This window comes from Myripristis murdjan, chromosome 6, assembly GCF_902150065.1.
Source record: "Myripristis murdjan chromosome 6, fMyrMur1.1, whole genome shotgun sequence".
Classification (NCBI taxonomy): Eukaryota; Metazoa; Chordata; class Actinopteri; order Holocentriformes; family Holocentridae; genus Myripristis; species Myripristis murdjan.
In genome coordinates, this window is record NC_043985.1 from 15,394,055 (window position 1) to 15,411,970 (window position 17,916).

The 17,916-nt window shown below is 41.8% G+C and overlaps 1 protein-coding gene across 4 annotated transcripts in view; it reads left to right on the forward strand.

Moving 5' to 3' along the window:
- Positions 1–17,916, forward strand: part of mon2 (MON2 homolog, regulator of endosome-to-Golgi trafficking) — a 53,298-nt gene that overhangs the window by 19,789 nt on the left and 15,593 nt on the right. For all 4 annotated transcript variants that reach the window (XM_030053391.1, XM_030053393.1, XM_030053392.1 and 1 more), the window contains exons 6-19: positions 3,216–3,313; positions 4,348–4,473; positions 6,561–6,755; positions 7,158–7,282; positions 8,007–8,146; positions 8,589–8,742; positions 10,764–10,954; positions 11,994–12,075; positions 12,745–12,926; positions 14,490–14,602; positions 16,209–16,313; positions 17,241–17,321; positions 17,420–17,493; positions 17,698–17,788. In XM_030053391.1, the coding sequence (XP_029909251.1) occupies positions 3,216–3,313; positions 4,348–4,473; positions 6,561–6,755; positions 7,158–7,282; positions 8,007–8,146; positions 8,589–8,742; positions 10,764–10,954; positions 11,994–12,075; positions 12,745–12,926; positions 14,490–14,602; positions 16,209–16,313; positions 17,241–17,321; positions 17,420–17,493; positions 17,698–17,788 (1,757 nt within the window). The remainder of the gene's footprint in view (positions 1–3,215; positions 3,314–4,347; positions 4,474–6,560; positions 6,756–7,157; positions 7,283–8,006; positions 8,147–8,588; positions 8,743–10,763; positions 10,955–11,993; positions 12,076–12,744; positions 12,927–14,489; positions 14,603–16,208; positions 16,314–17,240; positions 17,322–17,419; positions 17,494–17,697; positions 17,789–17,916) is intronic.

Consider the following 17,916-nt stretch of genomic DNA (forward strand, 5'->3'; position numbering starts at 1 on the left):
GAAAGCAGCTTATCCTGTGACTTAAGCCTGACTTTAATGCATACATAATGAGGCTGTGTTCCCCTTAGATTTGTCTATTCACTTTCACTTCTCTTAATCAGAATTTTGGTTCACTGGATGAGACTGGGAATGACAATATAATCAAGGAGCAGAAGTAGAGAAAGGGTTTGACTGACCTTTTTGTATATGTAAGGTACTGCATACTTATGTGCAGTCATGCATGAGGTTGTGTTTGTGTGTCAGTGTGTCGTCCATTTGAATTAAATAGGTGGTAGGACTATAGATCGGTCTCTTGCTGTTTGTTTGTCTGTCACATTTGATTTCTCAGATGCAGGTGATCCTATTTTGTCAGCAGTCCTCACCACTGAACCTAAGTGTTTCAAAATTAAGCTAAATGGCTGAAGAGAGGAACTATAATTTCTGGTCAAAATAAGGTCACATTTTTATTAGTAATTTTCAGTTCAGGAGACTGCGTTATTCATTGAGGATGACATATTGACTGTTGTTTTTCTTGGCTTTGCATCTGTCTTTGAGACAATACAGGCAAGCATGATGTCCAGAGACAACACGTCATTTGATCACCTGTTAATTTCTTTATTTGTGTCAACTTAACATTTGGCCACCCTGCTCTTTGTCCTTGGAATGATTGGTTGCAGTCTTGAATGTTGCTTTGGTGGCTGCATGTAGTCCTCACTTCACTCTCATGCCGTGTCCATGATCAAGTCTCTCCTCCTTTCTGTCATGTCAAGGCAGAAAGGAGAAGAGTCTAATGGCACCCAGGTTGCAGATGTTATGAAAACACGGTGAAGTGGAAGTGGCAAAATGCTGTTGTTGTATACAGTGTTGCCATTGCATCAAGCGCAACCATACCAATACAGTAAAGATAAATAAATAAATACAGTAAAGAACACTGCAAACATCAGTGTTTGTTCTCATGGAATCCAGTAACAAAATACCCAGTTTTATGATAGCTTACTGTTGATGTTTGTATGCATTTATGTGGTCACATGCAACATGCCTGTTGAATGCCTGTTTTTATCCTTACTGGTGCCAGCGGTTGGAGTCACTTGCGTAGTATAGAGGAACCAGATTTTCTTCTTCAGCTTACACGAGGATGCCTTGCCAATCTTCGTCACTGAGGTCAGGAATTGTTCCTCCGGTTTGATGTTATGTGCAGAAAGAGGCAGCTCTGGTCTTTTGTTATTTATGGCTCCAAGTAAGCTGGTCTTTTCCCTCGATGTATTAACCAGAGAAAGTGAACAAACTGTGGTTACATTCATGCATTTTCCAAGGAAAGGCTCCACAGGCTGCATCACCACATGCTCAAATATTTGACGCTGCAAGTATAGCGGCATTCCTGCTGAAGTACGGAAAACAATTCAGCATGTATTTGCTTTTCTCATTTCCAACTAATCAAAAGTTGATGCTAAATTTGACGAGTTTGTCGCAGTGTTGATATGCCCTACCTTCTCTCATGTAATGGTGGTGTTCACAAATGTGAAATCAGTCTGTTGACACACAGCCGTTTCCCTTCTTTCTGTAGCCAAAATATAGGACCTACATGGTTTCTTTGAACATCAAACCAGGAGCTGTCCCACATCCAGGTTTATCCTACCATGTAGTCCATGAAGAGCAATGAATGCCTTTCTTTCAGTTGACAGATAACAACATTATTATAATAAACAGTGCGTCCCTGATGTTTGTCAACACAGCCATGTCACACAGACAATGGAAGCTATCAAATCTGTTGGCAATTTTCCATGTTTCCATGACGTATGTCCTGCTGTCTTTGTGAGAATATTGTGTGAGGGCAGTCATCTGGGCTGTACCTCGACTGCCTGTTCCATCCAAATTGTGCCAGCTTGTGCCATCGCCTTTGTACCCATAACCATAGAAAATGCTGGTGGCAAAGGCTTGGATTCAGATGAAGATGCCACATCATCATTATCCACTTGAAATTCAACTTCTGACCCTGCTTCAAAATCCTTTGAGTCATTACTAAGGAACACAGCCAGGACTTCATGTACACCATTTGCTTTCTTGATTTTGCAATGATGAGTCTACTCCAAAAATGTTCTGCCCTTCTGCGAGTGGATTGTAGGCGCTTTCTTTACTTCCTTACTGAATTAACAGGCAGTTCCTCACCCCACCTCCTCCCTCACTCTGTAGTTTCTGTCATTTAGCAATATTCTAAATGCGCCATAAGGTGCTCTACAGGAAAGTGAGCAACATTCACATATCTCTGTACCAACACCTGGTGACATATTGTGTGATGTTCATTTTGTGTGGGGGGGAAACGATGCTAAAATCAGTCTAGTTATTTTCCAAGTTCATTTCTTTGACATCCAACAACACAGGCATCGAAAGTCCTAATATATAGAAGAGGTTGTGCAAGGTTAAAGCCATTGTATATCCAAAGCATTGAAAATATTGTATATTTTAACCTCAGCACCCAGCAGTGTCAGAGCATGGCCGTTATGACATCAAGGGCCTTTCATATAGAATGGGATAACTCCACATCTGCACTCTAAAACCTGTTGTTCCCTATGGTTGATGCTTTACATGGAAAAAATTCATAATTTCCTTTAAGCTGACCCTTTGCACATCATAATGGTGATTAGCAACCTATGATCACTGCCTGTCATAGTTTAGCTGTTACATAAGATGATATATTCTATTCTATTCTATTCTATTCTATACAACACCAACTAGATAACAAGCCTGAAATTGTCATTTTCCCTCCTTTTTGGATTTTATTTTTGTGCAGCCCAAACATTTTACTCAAGAGCAGTGGGTGCTGAGCAAGCTGCAGCTTATGTGAAACACCCAGCAGCTGACCAGCCCTGCAGGCTTGTAGTCACAGCTGGTTCACATGTCTGTGTGTCATTACATCTGGACCACTCACTTTCTCTCTCCCTTCACATCCGTCTTTCTTTCTCTTCCTCCCTACCTCTCTTTCACTTGCTCTTGTGCTCTATTTCCTTGCTGCTATCCATTCTTCTCTTTTCTTCTCTCTCTCCCATCTCTCCCCAATCCTTCCTCCCCTCATTTCTGCATCAATTTTCCCTCCATCTTCTCTTGTGTTCTCTCCCTCCATTTACCACTCTTTCCTTCCTCCAATTTTCCATTCACTCACTTCCTCTCTCTGACTCGATCCCTCAATCCTTGCACACCTCTGCTCCTCCATCCTTCTCCTTCTCCATTTCTGCCCCCAGGTATTGTGGAGCAGCCTCCTCCTGTCCAGGGCAACAGCAACCGCAGGTCTGTGAGCACTCTGAGGCCCAGTGCAAAGGATGCATACATGCTCTTCCAGGTATGTCCACCAGGGGGAGGCAGCCTTCTATGCAGCATTATGCCTTCTCCCCATCTGTTGAGGATGCAACCTGTGGACAGGGTTAGTGATGAGACATGGATCATCATCTTATCAGATGTGCGCAGGTTAAGAATTCACTCTGAAGAGCCTGTGTCCTGAATATACAAACCAGAAAATCAAGAGACTGTTAACATCTGGAAACCTTGGTATTATCAACTTTGTAACATTAATTAGATTAAAATTAGTTCATTAATTTGTTCTCCAATGTGATGTGATAGGAATCATGTAGGGGGAAATCTCTTATCATTTTCCCTCCTTCATTTGGAGGTCAGAGGTCAGGGTCAGCCACAGAAAAGTGAAGCAGGGTGGGATTTATAGTCATGCTCAAGGACACTTCAGCAGGGTAGTGTCCCCACTCACTGTATCACCCTTATGCTTTTATTTAAATACTTTATGTTATGTTAGTTTGTTTCACTCACAAACTAAAACATACAAGAACAGATATTTTGAACGGTTTAGTGTTTGACATTAGTCAGTTTGACAATAATGTTTTTCCTCACCTCCACCTCTAGAGTGTCCAGTGTGACTCACTACACCTTTGCTTTGTTTGTCATTGATGTGGGAGAGAAGAGCCGCAAATCCAGTAGGCTTACGAATGCTACAACGTAGTGCAGGGCTGTGAATCAGATTTCTTCAGAAGATCGTCATTCTTGACATTTTACTGTTATCAGTGAAAATCTCCTAGTGTCTAGAAATAAGCAAGCAGTATATTGACTTTGCTTGTGTACAAACCACGGGCTGACAAATTTTACATCTGGCTGTGTTCACCAATGCCATGACGTGAAATTTGGTCGAAGAAGCAATTTAATGGCAGCCTGCATCCGCTTGTTGTTCCACACCCACGCAGCATTTTTCTCTGATCATGCTTATGCTCCTGGCGCCAATCTGTGACAGCCCTGTCTCAGCAGCTCTGATGTGAGTAGGACATTGCACTCTATTGTGCTGAATCCCATTGTGTGCGTGTGTCCCTGCAGGACTTGTGCCAGCTGGTGAATGCTGACGCCCCCTATTGGCTGGTAGGAATGACAGAGATGACAAGGACCTTTGGACTGGAGCTTCTGGAGTCTGTCCTCAATGATTTTCCTGAGGTCTTCCTACAGGTACATGTACATGTTATGAACAATGCTATCATATTTATTTATTGGAATACATTATAGAGAATTAGACATACACTCAGAAATAAAATATTAGGAATGTCTTGTAAACGTTTGAAAATCATGGCACAATATGCAATGCATGAACAAGCTGTCTTGGTAAAGAGTAACAGTGATCATATACAGTGAAGCATATGGGAAGGTATAGACTTGAAACACAATGAAACAGCATTTTGAGTGCTGTTTGCTCTCTTAACATACACTATATTACCAAAAGTATTCGCTCACCTGCCTTTACTCATACTATGAACTGAAGTGCCATCCCATTCCTAACCCATAGAGTTCAATATGATGTCGGTCCACCTTTTGCAGCTATTACAGCTTCAACTCTTCTGGGAAGACTGTCCACAAGGTTGAGGAGAGTGTTTATAGGAATTTTTGACCATTCTTCCAAAAGCGCATTGGTGAGGTCACACACTGATGTTGGTCGAGAAGGCCTGGCTCTCAGTCTCCGCTCTAATTCATCCCAAAGGTGTTCTATCGGGTTCAGGTCAGGACTCTGTGCAGGCCAGTCAAGTTCATCCACACCAGACTCTGTCATCCATGTCTTTATGGACCTTGCTTTGTGCACTGGTGCACAGTCATGTTGGAAGAGGAAGGGGCCCGCTCCAAACTGTTCCCACAAGGTTGGGAGCATGGAATTGTCCAAAATGTTTTGGTATCCTGAAGCATTCAAAGTTCCTTTCACTGGAACTAAGGGGCCAAGCCCAGCTCCTGAAAAACAACCCCACACCATAATTCCTCCTCCACCAAATTTCACAGTCGGCACAATGCAGTCTGAAATGTACCGTTCTCCTGGCAACCTCCAAACCCAGACTCGTCCATCAGATTGCCAGATGGAAAAGCGTGATTCATCACTCCAGAGAACGCGTCTCCACTGCTCTAGAGGCCAGTGGCGGCATGCTTTACACCATTGCATCCGACGCTTTGCATTGCACTTCATGGAAACCCATTCCATGAAGCTCTCTGCGTACTGTACTTGGGCTAATCTGAAGGTCACATGAAGTTTGTAGCTCTGTAGCAATTGACTGTGCAGAAAGTCGGTGACCTCTTTGCAATATGCGCTTCAGCATCCGCTGACCCCTCTCCGTCACTTTACGTGGCCTACCACTTCGTGGCTGAGTTGCTGTTGTTCCCAAACGCTTCCATTTTGTTATAATAGAGCTGACAGTTGACTGTGGAATATTTAGGAGCGAGGAAATTTCACGACTGGATTTGTTGCACAGGTGGCATCCTATGACAGTTCCACGCTGGAATTCACTGAGCTCCTGAGAGCGGCCCATTCTTTCACAAATGTCTTGTTTCACAGTCTGCATGCCTGAGTGCTTGATTTTATACACCTGTGGCCAGGCCAAGTGATTAGGACACCTGATTCTGATCATTTGAATGGGTGAGCGAATACTTTTGGTAATATAGTGTATCTCCTGTGGAAAGAAGATGTTGGGGTGGGGCTTAACACAGAGAAGCATCTTACAAAAGAGCAAAATAATGGGTGACCAGTTAGGGAACTGAAGGCAGTTTTATTTGATGGGAGAGGCATCAAAGGTCTGTGCTTTTTTTTGGTTGAAATTTTTGATCATGCCTACTGGTTGATTAAAAAAAAAAATCAATCAATTTAGCACAGTTTTAGTTTGATTCAGCAGAATTTAGTATTCTTTTGAATTTATTGTTGAATAGATAATGATTCTGGCATATTAGTAGTAGTAGTATTACCTAACACGTTTTAAAAGTAATTTTCTCATTTTATTATGACTTTAACACCAGAAAAATATGACAAAAGAATTGACACAAAAGGCTTGCTCCTTATTATGGATAGAGTTATTAATTATTATTTATTAGGGATTTATTATGGACTTGTTATCGTTAGGTGGTTCTGCTCTTGTCTCTGCACCCTGTATATTTTGTCTAATCCTGACACAAGAGCTGATGCAATGCAATGCAATGCAATTACTATTCTTTAACAGTAGTGCATCTTAGTATGCCTGCACTTCATCTGACCCCTCCGTCTCATTCGATCCCTGTTTCTCAACCAGCACCAGGAGTTCAGCTTCCTGCTGAAAGAGCGGGTGTGTCCCCTTGTCATCAAACTCTTCTCCCCCAACATCAAGTTCCGGCAGGGCAGCAGCAGCGCCGCCTCGCCAGCCCCTGTGGAGAAACCCTACTTTCCTATCTGCATGAGGCTGCTGCGCGTGGTCTCAGTGCTCATCAAGCACTTCTACAGCTTACTGGTGAGGGACCAATGTGCAGTGATGGTCAGCAGGCCAGAAATGTTGCCAGATATTTTACAAGTGAGGGATTTACTGAAGACCTGATGTGCTTAATTGATCTGGTCTGGTATTGTCTTAGTTCTGCTTGAGGCACTTTAATGAGCTTAGCTGCATTTGCGCAATCCGGCATTACAGCTGCTCTGATTTTGGAATACTCTATCAACCTCTGGGAGGTAAATTTGCAAATTTGGAAAAGGGAGGTCAAGGTGCACAGTCAGCTGCAGAACTCTAAAACTAGTGGGGATTGTGTGTCTCAGTCAAGACACTTTGTGGAGGAAGTTACCAGAGTCCTTCTGGCTATAGGACAGTTTCTAACCCGCAGGCTAGTCTGCTGTCCCAGTTTCATACATCTGTGTGTTACAGGTAACAGAGTGTGAGATCTTCTTGTCTCTGCTGGTGAAGTTCCTGGATGGGGAGAAGCCACAATGGCTGAGAGCTGTGGCTGTAGAGTCGGTCCACAGGCTTTGTGTACAGCCACATTTATTACGGTAAGCAGTAGTAAACTCTACCAACACAACCTCTGCCTCATATCCCAATCATTAGACAAATGACTTATAAACTCACTGGGGTGGACAACTCAAAACTTACATTCAGCCTTTCACTATTTTTCTTATTTCCTCTTATTTCACTGAATTTTAATACACACTGCAGCTACAGTAATTTAGAAGGCTGGGGATATTTTATACCTTAGACAGCACAATGCTAACTGAGGGTCATCATTCTTGAATGACTATTATAATAGTAGCCAAGCAGCACAGTATGTTTTGTCATAGTAGCTAAATAGCTCTGTAATGACTGATGGACCTGCCCTATATATGGACGTGCCCTTCCATCCAACAGCTTTTTGCACTTTTGTTATCCTATCATTGTGTCTGCAGCATCATCTCTAATTTTTGTCTTGTCTGTGCTGTCAGCAGAGTGAAAAATGTTACCAATCAGCTATTTTAGCCAGTCTAACAGTTGAATAAGCTCAGGAAATTACATCTATTTACTGTAATGTAGCCTTTAAAACCAGGTAAAGACAACACTATGTCATATTACGATATCATGATATCCAAAATCTCAGACAATATCTAGTTTCACATCACATCATTACAATATGAATCATGGAGGTGCCTTAATTTTAACCATAAAGAGAAACTAGTAGCCAGTACCTATAAAGCCTGTGTATCTGTATCTTATTTTTTGCACACTGTTGTTGTCCTTCTCCAGATCCTTCTGCCAGTCGTATGACATGAAGCAGCACTCCACCAAAGTCTTCAGAGACATTGTTAACGCCCTGGGCTCCTTCATCCAGTCGCTCTTCATCGTCCCCAATGCAGGCAACCCTGCTGCTGCCAGTGCACCTGCTGGTCAGTTCAGTCTGCCATATTTGATCTGTACCTGATGTTCACACAATAAAGTAGATTAACCAGTGTCTTGCCAAAACAATGGAAATTCTGTCTGATAATGTATGGTTAGGGCTCCTTTTTTTCTAATTTATATGGCAATCAAAATTTCTGTGGTCATGGAAAACCTGCTCAAATTTACATTTCCAAAAAAGTTTTACAGATTAAAGTAAATTTAGTGTTGTTTGTTTAGTGTTCATATACACTAAACAGGTTGGGGAAAGTGTGCTACTGATACAGTTAAATTAATTGGAGAAATTATTTATACTTACCATATGCTTATGTATACACAGTCATGGGTTATCATGGAAAAGGCATACCTCTCTTTTGGTTTTTATACCACTTTGTTCCTGCCTACTTCTATCTACTCTCCTTTCACCTTCCTCCTCTCTGACACTCTGTCCAGGTGGCTCAGGCTCAGGGGCCCAGGGGGCAGTGCAAGGTGGTCCTGGAGCAGGAGGGGTCAGTGGCAGTCTAACTACCCAGGCTGCCTTTGAGTATCGCGGTACCTGGATCCCCCTTATGACTGTCAGTGTCCAGGGCAGCGCCAAGGCCACCTAGTGAGTGTTGTTACGTTCTTACAAATACAATGTGATCTCTTTTCTCTTTCAGTTTCTCCTTTCCAGTCATTTACTTCTGGTTGTAACATAAATGCACATTTTAGACTGGTAAATTGTAATTCTGATGTGCGTAAATGTGGTCTTATAGCATCACTCGCATGCTGTATCCTGTCAGATTACTTCAGCACAAGGCAAGGCAACTGTGTCATCTGTCACTCTCTGCTTCAAATGTAAAGGTGTCAGTATACTAACAGCAAATTTGAACTTGCCCAAAAATAGAAACACAGATGAACATGGTGCCACTGCAATGTCATATGATTTGTTTATTTCCACTCTGTACCGGTGGGGCACATGAAGACTTCAGGGGTAGCCGTAAACCAGAGATACTGGAAATAGTGGTGACAAAAACTCTGAAAACAGCAACATTTCATCTTAACAGTTTACCCCACAATGTTATGGAAATGTAAACAAGCAGAGGCAGTCATCTGCAAAAAAATATCAGCCTATTTTCCCACAATGCAACACAACCAGTCCAAAATGAGTGTGGTGCTGTTCTTGTCTGCAGATGTGGCCTTTTCTCTGGACAAACCTGAAGTTCTTTTGCACATGGAGTCTAATGTGGCCATAAAAGAGACCGGTACCCTTTTTTAGCCTTATTGTGTTGGTCTAATGTACCATTTGAAGGTCCTGGAGCTGATGCTGATGAGAACTGCATAATAAAAATTGCATAATAAAGCAGATGATTATTATATTTTATGTAAACAGATAACTGAGCATAGATGTCTTAAGCACGCCCTGTGCCTGCTACTTTGCTTCTCACCAGGAGAAGTTTCCAGGTATGCAGAAAATGTCTGCACTGTCCAAGCTTTAAAAAATACCTGCACTATATTTATAGATTTTGCAACTCCACTGGCTGTAAATCTACCTGCATTATCCAGTTATGTTGGATAGTAGATCATTACTTCCCATCATCTCTCAGCCATAAATTTGGTAAATATTGTGTCCTGCTTACACACTGTCAACACTAACACCAACAACAGCTCCCATAATCATCACACCGCTGTGGTGAATCACCAAGATATTCCTGTCCAGTGATTGTCTGAGCAATTATTAACAGATCCTTAGACCCTGCCTCCATTGGAGGCAGAGCTGAGAGGGGATAAAGAGGATAAATGATTATATTTAAAACCACAGGGGATCATATTACAGCAATGATCAAAGGCTTGCCCCCCACCTCGAGGAGTGAAAACACAGTTGTCATTAGCACTCTGTGTTTCACATGGAGCAGGGGTTTAAATACAAGGAATTACAGTAGCCAGAGGTCCTCCTTTATGGAAGATGTGTGTTGTCTAAATTGTCCTTTTCTCAGAAAGTAATTGGGATCTGTTTGCTGTAATTACGAGTAGCTCCGGTGGTTTGTGAAGCAGCATGGACGATGTGTAGCAGAATCAGGCAAGAATATTTAATGTGCATGATGTCTCTGAACACCAAATGCACAAACAAGGAGGTCTTTGCACTTTCTATGAAATGGACTGACTCAATGAAAGCAGACTTCATCTTTTAAAGCCACATTAGTCACAGCAGGGACAGTTTGATGAAGCAGTGGAGAGAATAGCGACAGAAATTACAAAATTGTTGGTGATGCAACCCAAATCAGGGAAAGAGGAACCCTTAAGAGGCGGTGTGGATATTCAGATGGTGAGAGGGGACTTGTGAAAGAGTTGGAGATGTGTGAGGACACACAGATGGAAACACAGATGTGTATGCATGTGCAGATACAAGCACACAAACACACTCAGAATTATGGATGGACTTGAATGCACAATTTTCTTGTAATGCACCCTAATACTCCTTAGAGTCAAATATATGACCCAAAGGAGAGAGCTTGCGCATACAGACTCTGACTTTGAGTCTCGAACAAAATCAGTTGTTTCTACTTGTCTTAAACACACACAAACACAAACACACTCTTTAACCTTCATCTTTCTTGTTCCATCTTGCCATTCCTTCCCATCCTCCAGTCTGGAGATGCTGGACAAGGTGGAGCCACCATCCATTCCAGAGGGCTATGCCATGTCAGTGGCCTTCAGCGCCCTGCTGGACCTCGTGCGGGGCATCACCTCCATGATAGAGAGGGAGCTGGCCAAAGAGGAGGAGGAGGCTGCTGAATGGAGGGACGCTCACCCTGACCAGGAGTGGCAGCCCAAACCTGGTAGGAGAAGCCGGGAGAAGTGCAGAGTTGCTATCAGCAGCTTCATAAAACATTTGGGGCAACAGAATGAATTTGATTCACAATTCACTAGTTGCTGATTTTATTGAAGAACTTTTTTTCTGTTTTTTGGAATGATTCAATTGGATTCAGTTTGTCTAACATAATTGGAGTCGATTACTCTTGATGTAAATAATAATAATAAAAAAAAAAAATAAATAAGGAAAAAAAAAAGGAAATCATAGTGTTTGGCTGGATCAGCCCAAAATTTGTTTTTTTTCCCTTGTTTATTTATTTATTTAAAAATTTTTGAGTTAATCAATTAAAAGGATTTCATATCAGTTCAGGCTGAAGTCACCATAATCAGTGCATAGATGAATCACTGCACCCCTTCAAAGCAGTGAAACATTCCTGGAGTATGTGGAATAGTTCACAAAATGTAAGGCAAGGCTGTGAAACAGTGTACGTCAATATTTCACAAACAGTGAAATATTGAGAGGGTATGTGACCACTGGTTCACAAAAGATGTGTGGAAAACTTGTGTGAAACACTGAAAGGTAGTTGTATGTTGTGTATGTAGAAAATGTGGTGAAAGTCTGGAATTTATATCACTGCACAAATAGGTAAGGTCCACTAATGAAATATCTGTGTAGGTGAAGACAAGAAATATGGAAAAATAAGAAGGCTTCCAAGTCACATGAGACATGTGCTAAAAAAATAACAACTTGTGAAACTTTAAGACGGAAATGCATTGTGTTGAACAGCCTTATCATGAGAGGAAATAACTGAGCCTCTATACATTACAAATGTATGTACTGCACCCTATCTATATGTTTGACATACTAAATGGGATCCTGGGTGGAAGCACTTTTCTGACCCCTGGTGGCCAGCATTTTGTCTGGATATTTCTTGCTTTAAATTAATTTAAGATATCAAAAAACAGAAGCATGAGATTTTTTGTTTTGTTTCATTTCCCAAAAACATTATCTAAAATGAAGTTAAAGAATTAAATAAATTCAGTAATGGGTGGTATTTGTCTCAGGAGCTCACCTGGTGTGGGAGGAGATGGTCAGTGCCTGCTGGTGTGGCCTGCTGGCAGCTCTGTCTCTACTGCTGGATGCCAGGTAAACGCACCCTCTACCTTCTCAAACACTGTGAATATAGAGGCAGAAGTCCTGTTAAATTTGTATATCTGTCATGTAAACAAGGACAAATTGTTTGCCCTAAGAGAATAATAGACTTGTACTGTGTATGAATTCATAAAAGTTGTCATAGATATGCACCAATTTCAAGAAAAGACCACCATAGATGAAATATTACACGCTGCACTAGACACCCGAAATCAGTTAGGGACTGAAAATCTTTCGCTGACTTTAAATATTTGCTTAAGTCTCCCTGGAGCCCAGGTTGAACCGAGTTGGCACTTCCAGGGACATCCCATTTGTTTTGTTGTGCCAAGCAAAAAAAAAAAAAAAAAAATGCACTGAGAAAGGATTCACCCTAGATCTGAATACATGGCACACCTTCTGTCTGTCCCCCTCACGATAAGAGTCTCTCTCTTTTTTTGTGCAGTAGAGGTCAACAGAGGTCACTGTGTAAATCGCCTATTAAGTCGTAATGGAGTATATGCTGAAAAAAGGCACAAGGACAAAAGGGAGCACAACAGCATAATGTATAATGTATAATATTAAAGTGTAATGTTCATAAGGACACTGAGATGTATTGTCAATAGCGGACTACACTCTTTATCACTTTGCTGTCTCCCTTCTCTGCCTCCTCTCTATCCTCTTCAGCACTGATGAGACAGCCACAGAGAACATCCTGAAGGCGGAGCTGACCATGGCTTCGCTGTGCGGGCGTCTGGGCCTGGTGACACCGCGAGACGCCTTCATCACAGCTATCTGCAAGGCTTCCCTGCCTCCGCACTACGCCCTGACCGTGCTCAGCAGCAATGCCGCCAACCTCTCCAGCAAAGGTAGGGCTTCGGCTGAGGGTGTCGCTTTAATGTGCATGGAAAACATAATGGCAGCAGATCGCATCCTAGAAATATAGATGGATAAAAGAATAAACACCAATTTCCAATTTTAAACAGATGAGGGTGTAAACTGAAAACAGCTCAAATCCATATTTTGTTTTTTATTATTTTTATTATTTGCGTTGGATGGGTTTTTTTCTGTTTTGGAGAAAATTACATTAATGTGTTTGGGTTTGACCAATATGTTTTTTTGTTTTTTTGGGGTTTTTTTTGTTTTTTATTGATAGTGATTTTGATTTTCAGTTTTCTGTCAGAAGCTGCTTATAACTGATATTTTCTGTAAACAACAAAACTATTCCTAGAGTAAATCTTATTTTCATGAAATGTTTCAATAAACAAAATTAATAGAGTGAGTACTGTAAATGTAAAATAAAACAAAAAGATAAGAGATACTGTCAAAAAAAAACATTTAAAGTGTTTTCAGAAAAGCACTACAGAACAGCCTCTCTCATACTGGAGAGGGAAGACAGGGACACGCCGAAATCTGATATTCAAAACAAGGCAGATACAAGGCCAACACTGAAGCCTTTTTTGGGTCATTTTTCATTTTTCATTCTGCAGTCATTATGGGGCAGGCCTTTTTTTTTTTTTTTCTTAATCTGTGAAACATCTTTTTCTAAATAGGGTGGTCTAGTGGTTAAAGAAATGGGTTTCATGGGTTTTGCGACTCCTCCCCATCGCAGTGAAACCTCTATTTCCCCTCTCATTGTCCATGTATCTGTGCAAGAGTAACAGCCCATGAATGCTTTAATGCTCATATGCCCACACAAACATGCGTACCTGGTCATATTGTACACCGGCTGTGAGTGAGTGTGTTTGTGTGTCTGCTTCCTAGTTGCCTGTTGGTTAAGTGTATACCACACACAGCTAGAATCCACACAACCCTGCTTGTTTTACAAGTGTTTGTTCGTGCTACAGTCCTAGTAATGACTCTCAGAAGCCCCTGGTTATGAGTATTTATGTAAACGTGATATTTTTTCATCTCTCTGTTCCTCATCACCTATATGGTTTAGATGTTCACGCTGTTAGACTGGTCTTAACATGCCTGCCCCTAATTCTCTCCTCTTAAGGCGTTAATCCACACCATTTCACTGTGGCTTCTAATTAGGAACACCAAGAGAATGTGTCTGGGGAACACGCGCACACACACACACACACACACACACACACACACACACAGCTGCTCTCAAGTGAACACTCAGACATTTGCTATTTGCATATTAGCTTTAAGAGATAAAGCCTGCAAATTGGGTCTCAACTCATGATGGATGTTTGCCTTGGAGTTAATTAAACAAGCTTTTCTTGCATGTCGTAAGCTTGTTACAAAACCTGTTTGTGTGCATTACCGACTCTTATCGGAAGACTGGCTCCTGTGTGTGTGTGTGTGCGCGTGTGTGTGTGTGTGCGCGTGTGTGTGTGTGTGCGCGTGTGCGCGTGTGTGTGCGTGTGCGTGTGTGTGCATGTGTGTGCGTGCGTGCATGTGTGTGTGTGTGTACTCCACAGCCTACTCCATCCAGGGCCAGAGCGTGCAGATCATCAGCCCCTCCAGTGAGTCCCATCAGCAGGTGGTGGCTGTGGGACAGCCACTTACTGCCCAGCCTCAGGGCACAGTGGTGGTAAGGACACACATACACACTAAAAACACACAATAAATAAGAGACACTGGTTAGACTTGACATTTAGTAATAATAAAATGATAATACCTCAATTTGTATGTCACTTCACCAGAAACAAAGTTTTCATAATGAGAGACACAAAACCACAGTTCCACAAAGATGATGCCATTAGCATCAAAGACCCAGTTCGCTCTTGATGTTAACATTAATCTCCAGTGATCTCATCACAAGTGGGCAGCCAGGATAGACCATGCACGCGACAGAACGTGCACACATGGTATTATCATGTACCTCAAATGCTTCTCCAGTCACCATTTGTGATCTGATTTGTGATTGTGACCCCAGATCCATCAGAATTTACTTCTTTCCTCTCTTTTCCTACTTTGGCTCCTCTATACCTTACTCCTGCTCCCTCCCATTCCTGCTATCTCCTCACTTTTGTGTTCCATGCCTTCACTATCTTCCCAATATTCTCCACCCATCCTTTTCCCTATCTCTGGCCCATTAATGAGGCAGTTGTGCTTAACTGCGCTAATTTTTTTATTACCCGATGAAGACGCTGAAACCCCCCCCAAAAAAACTTAATTCAGATTTGAATCTCACACTAACAGTCTGTTTTATCAAACGCTCCTTCTTCCACAAAGTAACTAGGCTGTCTTCTGATGCTGTCTGGACGCATTATCCTTCACACTACAAATGCTGTGTGGCCTGCTGTACCCCTGATCACCTCCCAAGGTAGTTTGGGTGATCAGTTGAAAATGCCTCTCTAAAATGCAATGCATGCCGTTCACACCTGTACTTACTGCTGTCCGCTTATGATCGGATCACTTGAGACGGATGTTAAAACCAAATGTGAATAGGGAAGGGAAGGTGTGTAAGGTCATGTCACCTAGCCAGTGTAACAGAATAATAGTCGCATCATAATAGTTAAACACAGAAGTAGTACAGAATTTGAAAATAGAGTCCTCTGACCTCAGCCAGACATCTGTACAATAAACAAACATCTGTACAATAAAAGGCTTCAATTGACCTTTGTAGAGCTCCTTAATGAGGTAGTGAAATCACCCAGTGCACAAACCCTAAAGGTGCTGCCTGACCTTAATGAAGTCACTCCAAGCTAGGGCGCACACAAATGCAAACACACACACACTCACACTAATAGATGAACTTCAGGGCACCATTTAGACACAAGACTTCTTATGAACACACACTGATCAGGATGCCGTAGCAGGCCTTCAACCCTATGCATTTAAATTTCCCTCTGGGACAAGAGCATCTCAAAATGTACAGTCACTGACTTTGATCCTTACCTGCGGTCTTTATAGCCTCATAACATTTCTACCCCTAGCAGCAATGATCCCTCACAGTGTGTTTAAAAAAAAAAAAAAAAACTCTTCTTCTCTGCTCTCAGCTGTTACACGATCATGTAAGGGTCACAGTTCATTGTGGCAACCTTGTACTTCTTACTATTGCTGTCTTGTAATTTTGGCATTCTAGGAAGTTGACCTTATTCTTTTGTTACACCACATGGTAATTCACTATGTAGAAATGTGGTATTTAATGTAAAAACTGCCATAATATGTGTATGTGTCCTTCCCTCTGGCAGCTTACTGCTAAGAACATCCAGTGTATGCGAACCCTGCTGAACCTGGCTCACTGCCATGGGGCCGTGCTGGGCACTTCATGGCAGCTGGTACTGGCCACACTGCAGGTAATACCACCTGGCACTATGCATACACACATTCCATACAGATGCACACACACACACACACACACACACATACATATATATATATATATATATATATATATATACACACACACAAAAAAGTACAGTACAAGTATGTATGAAAAAACAAAACAAAACATACAAACAAACAAAAAAACTGCCATGAATAATTTTACTGACCAAAACATTTAACATACAGCTTGAATATGCTATGCTGCCTGTTTTGAATGCTGTTTTGTGTAAAGAATCAACCATGCACTGTGTGAAACATTCAATAAAAAGACAGGCGCAGATTGAAAGATTTAACTCAAAACTTGCTTACTTGGTACACAATAGCTCTTTATTTTGTTTTTTGTTTTTTTGTTTGTTTTTCTCTTTGTCTTCGTTGTCATTTTTTTTCTTGTCGGTGGTGTCACACCAGTCTCACACCTGTGTCAACACATGGGAATAATGTTAAGTTTCAACTAACATTTGGTAAGACATCACCACTGTTTGTAGAACCAGCTAACAGAAGCCCATCAACAGCCTGTTTGATACAGAGCCATTGTGTTTCTTTGATTTGATTGGCATATATTGGCTCGTGATCAGAAAGCGTGTACGATGGTCATCAGGGACAGAGTTTGAGAACAGGCTAAGGCCGATTACTGTGTATTATATCTACACGTCTTGTCCTTTCAGAAAATAAATACTGGCCAGTGTTGAGGGTGAATGACCAATTATACCACTATTTGGCAGTTGGTGGATGTGAATTTCATCCACTTTGCATATAAACGCACTCACTCTCTTGGCTTACACTGATTGTCATACAGGAAGGACAACTGGATAGTCTCTGTTAGTAAACATTTCACACTCTTTTCAATGGTTCTTGTTTCCCTTCTTTTGTAACTTTGAACTTCTCTTGTCTGTCAGCACTTGGTGTGGATCCTGGGGCTGAAGCCCGGTGTGGGGGGGGCTCTGAAGCCGGGGAGAGCTGTGGAAGGACCCAGTACGGTGAGCAGTCTAACGCACTGCATTCATCGCATGTGTCTCACTTTAACTGTTGGTGGCTGTGAGCTAACTGGATGTGACGCTGCTTGTGTCGTGAGCAGGTGCTGACCACAGCCGTGATGACAGACCTGCCCGTCATTTCCAACATCCTGTCCAGACTGTTTGAGAGCTCGCAGTAAGGAACTTCATATGTCTAAATATGTGTTTCAGGTGTTTATTTCTGTATCCATGTTATGTTATCCATGTGCTTGAATATGACTTGGACAGCATTAGACCACAGGGATAACATGTAGATTGTACAGTGGTGTGCTATAGCATTCCAGCATTTGATATTATCCTTGTATGTCATTAAAAATATTCACTTGTCACACTAAACTAGGTATCTGGATGACGTCTCCCTGCATCACCTGATCAATGCTCTGTGTTCCCTCTCCCTGGAGGCCATGGAAATGGCTTATGGAAACAACAAGGTATGTAGTGGATGAAGTGGCTCAACTTCATTCACTGATATGTTGGTTACTCCAACCTTTGGCTTTGGTTATAATATCTTTGCTGCCGTATAAAAATAATACTTATTGATTAGCCAGTTTACATAAGG